This window comes from Cupressus sempervirens, chromosome 2 (assembly GCF_028749045.1).
Source record: "Cupressus sempervirens isolate cs-2001-9-10 chromosome 2, ASM2874904v1, whole genome shotgun sequence".
In the NCBI taxonomy this organism is placed as follows: domain Eukaryota; kingdom Viridiplantae; phylum Streptophyta; class Pinopsida; order Cupressales; family Cupressaceae; genus Cupressus; species Cupressus sempervirens.
Genome location: NC_143119.1, coordinates 666,090,504 through 666,095,131, shown reverse-complemented (window position 1 = coordinate 666,095,131; position 4,628 = coordinate 666,090,504). Strand labels below are relative to the sequence as shown.

The 4,628-nt window shown below is 37.5% G+C and overlaps 1 protein-coding gene across 3 annotated transcripts; it reads right to left on the bottom strand.

Annotated features, from left to right (window-relative positions):
• Positions 1–296: 296 nt before the first annotated feature.
• On the bottom strand, positions 297–3,073 carry LOC149575113 (cyclin-D3-1-like). 3 transcript variants are annotated; one of them, XM_089814968.1, is made up of 6 exons: positions 2,177–3,073; positions 2,013–2,099; positions 1,674–1,769; positions 1,382–1,583; positions 1,168–1,298; positions 297–1,074 (listed from the first exon to the last, which is right to left on the bottom strand). In XM_089814968.1, exons 1-6 carry the CDS (start codon positions 2,474–2,476, stop codon positions 826–828), a joined length of 1,065 nt encoding a protein of 354 aa, XP_089671094.1. In that variant the 5' UTR covers positions 2,477–3,073; the 3' UTR covers positions 297–825. The 3 variants fall into 3 exon arrangements, with proteins under 3 accessions (XP_089671094.1, XP_089671093.1, XP_089671095.1); XM_089814967.1 differs by having other exon boundaries at positions 1,674–1,772; positions 2,177–2,965; XM_089814969.1 differs by lacking the exon at positions 2,013–2,099 and having other exon boundaries at positions 810–1,074; positions 2,177–2,981.
• Positions 3,074–4,628: the final 1,555 nt, after the last annotated feature.

The following is a 4,628-nucleotide window of genomic DNA, read 5'->3' as shown; positions in this document are numbered from 1 at the left end:
ACACCAAACAGGCGTTTTCGACCCACCACAATAAATAAATTAAAACATTAGCCAAAACGACTAGATTACAGTGATTTGTGCGCCACAGCAATTAATATACGGATCCAGCCAATCCGGCCTTCCAGCTGGTCACCACATTCGATTTCATGGCACAAAATCGAATGGACATGGAGTCAATCAATAAAAAAACAGAAGTGGGCTGGCTAGATTTTGGCCTGAAAAGATGACTTTCCAATAAATTTCAATTTCAATTTCAGTTTTATATATGCATTCGTATGGCCCAACGTAGCACAATGTTTGAGAATTGCCTAAAAAATATATTTGCAGTGTCTAGATATATGTGAATTTAGATACTTGAAACAATCTGCAGATTACATTGAATGCATTGAATAATAATGCCGGGGGCTTAAATAGTGTTTCTAGCATTGAAACAGTTACTTTTATGGTTCAGTGGTATCAGAGTTTTCATACCATCCGTCTGCTGAATAAAACAAGCATGGCCTGCAAGCCTCGACCAACATGAAAGTGACAAGATGTCTGCTGTGTCATATATTGGCAGATCATGACATAATAAAATCAAATTTCAAAAGTTTCTCGGGCAGGAAACGCATAACCTATTGCAAGAAGCCTTTTTTTCACTTTTTTTTGGGTTTCCCGGTAAAAGAGTTGGCGCCAATCAAGAACCCGCTTCTTCCCACTGCAAATCCACTACTCTAATGTTGTCATATATTCCTCGATCCCCTTGACTGCTAGATGGTAGATCTCGTGGAAAACCACAATCGATTACTTACTCTGAAAAAAGCCCTATATTTCCTTTGCATAGAATCAACCAGCATTGCAAAACACACTCAATCTCCTCCTCTTAGCCCTTATCATGTCAGGAGGGCTTACACTGAGAGCAGAGGCCATGGTAGTTTCACTGTTACAGCTCAAACATGTTGCATCAAGAACGCCCACTGGGCTCCTTGGAATGGAAAATGATAGGGATCCATGTTCCTGCTTCTTCGACCTATGTACACTTAGCTTCTCAACAAGATGCTCTTGCATAACATTATAACATCCGCATATTCTATCCTGAAAACCCATTCAAAAGCCCTAGATTTAGAACAAATCGGATACAAAAATCTCGATCCAAAGACATGCATTGGATAGGAAAAACAAACCCACATTGTCCAAAATCTCACAGCACGACAATGCCCTCTTGAAGTCTACCGCCATGGAAGGCATCACTTCTTCGGTTGCACACATTACGGCTGAAGCGGCTATGGCAGATGGCTTGTGCTCTAAGAAATCCACCACTGCAAACAGAAAACAGAACTTATATCTCTATATGCAAAAGTGGGTAAAAACTATCCCTCAGCAAAGTAGAAATCGAGGGTACCTTTGATTGTGCCGATTATGAAATCTATTGATCGGGCAATGAGAGCCCTTGGAGCTGCAATGTCCCCTGCTGCCTTGTGGAGAAAGTAATCGAGAAATGAAAATGGAGTAATAGAATGAAGCCTCCAATCAAGTGTAGTGAGAACCAGACTCTCCATTCTTTGAATAGTCCGAGCTTCAAAAACGAATTTAACTTCTCCAACCTACATGAAATCCCAATTACACTTCTCAGTACCATAGGCCGCATGCATTCCATAAGAAGAACGCCATGAAAATTTCATATAAAAGCTTACCTGCAAGTGTATCAGCAGTGGAACATCAGTCTCTTCCATTTTGGCAGCCAAAGACAAGCAAGCAACTGATAGAAGCTGAAGCATCCAAACCTTACCCTGCTACAAACATTCATGGTTATGTTTCCTTCAGTACTCATACATTCACATCCAAAATGCTTCATCAACTAATGTCACACGTGTTAAAATCACTAAAGCGAAAAAACAATGCAATGTATGCAAAGATTCATGTTAAATTTCCTTCAGTATTCATACATTCACGCCAAAAATGCTTCGACAACTGATGTTACACGTTTTAAAATCAGAAAAAGGAAAAACACAATGCAATGCATGTGGGCTTACAGGCAACTGATACTGGGACAGAAAGCGATCCAGGTAATTAATGGCCAAATAGGCCGTGAGAGGCCCAAAATTATAGTAACCATGTACCTGAAAGAGTTGAACTTGTTTTAGACAAAGGAACTAGTGAATTGAATAAAACCCAACTCCAATATAAGGAATCCTACCTTGAGAATCCAGCCTAGGGCATCCTGACGAACAAAGGGATCCAGAGTTCGAGTCCTGTAACTATTCAAATACCCATCCCGAGGCATATGATCGCCCTCTTTCTCAACAAGCAATCCCACGGATTCATCATCCTCCATTGGAAAAGCATGCGATGCATTAGACTCGTGATGCCCAAATCCAGGGTGAGCACCGCCATTAACATCATCAACAAGCTTCTCCACCTCTTCATCATCCCAGGCCACTAAGCTTGCATCTTCAGCGCAAAGGAGATTCGACACACAATCAAAACTGGGCGCCATGAAATCCCTGCTTGAAATGCCTCAATTTACCTCAAATCCAAATATCATCAACTACTCACACACAATCCCCGCATTACAACAAAGACTCCCATTAAAGCCCAAGGTTCTCTGAATCAGCCGAGGCCCGTGTTCCCTGCTCAAACAACGGGCCTAATCCTAATCATAATCCTCGGCGCGCCATTGTTTACTGCAAGTGAAGCTTCGAATCAAGCCAAACCCAAATGATATCCCACCTTACACAAATGCATGCGCCGCTGGGTTAAGGTAATTTGGGGAGCGCCATTGCCAAATAAATTTCCCAGCTAAAATAAGCCCAACTGGATTAGTATTGTTAATTAATATGAAACCCCCAATAAATTACCCTGCAATCCAGGTGGAAACTTGTCTGGCCGGAATAACTAGGGGAGCCCCCAAATTAAGAAGGCTCTTCTGCCCCATTCCGCCAAATCCACCCCTATCTGTCCTTATCCCAAATAACCTCCCTATTCCCCTGTCTCGATCCATTCATTTGGGACTAAAATTTTCAATTTTTTTAATGGAAAAAAGGTTAACATCCCAATGCGCTGATGGCGCGAAAGCCTATTAAATGCACACAAACATTACTGTTTTAACAGCTCAAAGCGGCAGGCATGAAAACATCCAGTTAACTTATAACTGGGCTGTAGTTAAAGTCCCATGTACTTGTTCCAACAACTCTCACAGCCATTTCGTTTTCTCTTGTGTGAACTGGGTTTTGCCCCTTTCTAAAATAAAATATCAACCTTCATTGAACATGTGTGAGATGCGGTAACGTTGCAGACATGTCGAGCCGTGTGTCTGCCACGGATAGAGCTCCGTTTGCTTCCCCCTGATACAAAATTATGGCCAAAATGAAATTAAAATAAATGAGGAAACAAGGCTTTTAAAGTTTGTGGAAAATACATATGGTCGATTTCCATGCCGTGCATACTGTGTTCTTAATGTTCAGAATAGTATATGTGGGATTCTGTCAAAGGTTTTCTTTTGTTTGCCGTGTACTTTATGTCTAGATGTTATTATTATCAGATTTTCCTCGAACTTTATTACTAGCAATTGCAGCTAAGGTTGCAATAAGGACACTTGAAGGATAAATCATATGTTATAATTTTGGTAAGAAATGACATTAAAAAAAAAATTTGATTTCATATATGTAAAAAAAGTTTATGTAGCATTCACATAGCTTTCAATGGATCTATTGAATTCAAGTTGGGTAATCATTAGTTCAAGATACAAAGACTAAAGGAGAGGAACCAGTAGTCGTGATAGCTAACTTCGTTCAACATGTAGCCGCTACATGGGATGTCGTAAGACCTTCGTTTTTTTTTTGAAATGTAAAATGGACATTGAACTACCTACAACTAAGGTTTGAAGGTGTGACTCATCACGCAACTCGTTAAAATAGTACACCTAGTGAAATGTGTCTAAAAAATGACTTTTTGAACATTTGACCAAAGCTTAATCTAAAAATCTCTACTAATTGAATTTAAAATTATCACTTGTTGTTAATAGAATATTGTACAACTATATGAAATGTAACATATATGCAACTTAAATGGACCAAATAGTTATTATTAATCATAAATATTTGTTATAGATAACTTTTATAAATAACACAAAAAGACACATACTTTAACACAAAAAAATTATTTGTTGTTATAAAAATAACACATTATTATATAAAATACAACATATATCCAACACAAAAGGACCATTAGTTGAACACTAATTTTTTCTCACAATCTCACACATTTCATAAGAAAATACAAGGCATTTATTGGTATTCACCTTTTATATTTGTGATGATACATATTATTGATATGGTTTACTTTATGCATATACATTGTTACCCCAATAGTTGTACACATAAGAATAGCATGTCTACACTAAGATATCAATGTTTATTTAAGTGAGAATATTATGTTTTAAGTGACACACACATATTAGATAGCTATGATATTTTGTTTGAAACAAAAAGTTATTTATTTCACTCATTAATGAATTCATTTATTTATTTTTTCTATAACATTTATAAGTTTTCATGTGTTCAAATATTGGTATATTTTTTATCAACATTTAGGATTTTTTTATATTTACAAATAGATCAATTAATTACAATATATAGTAAAAATATGTT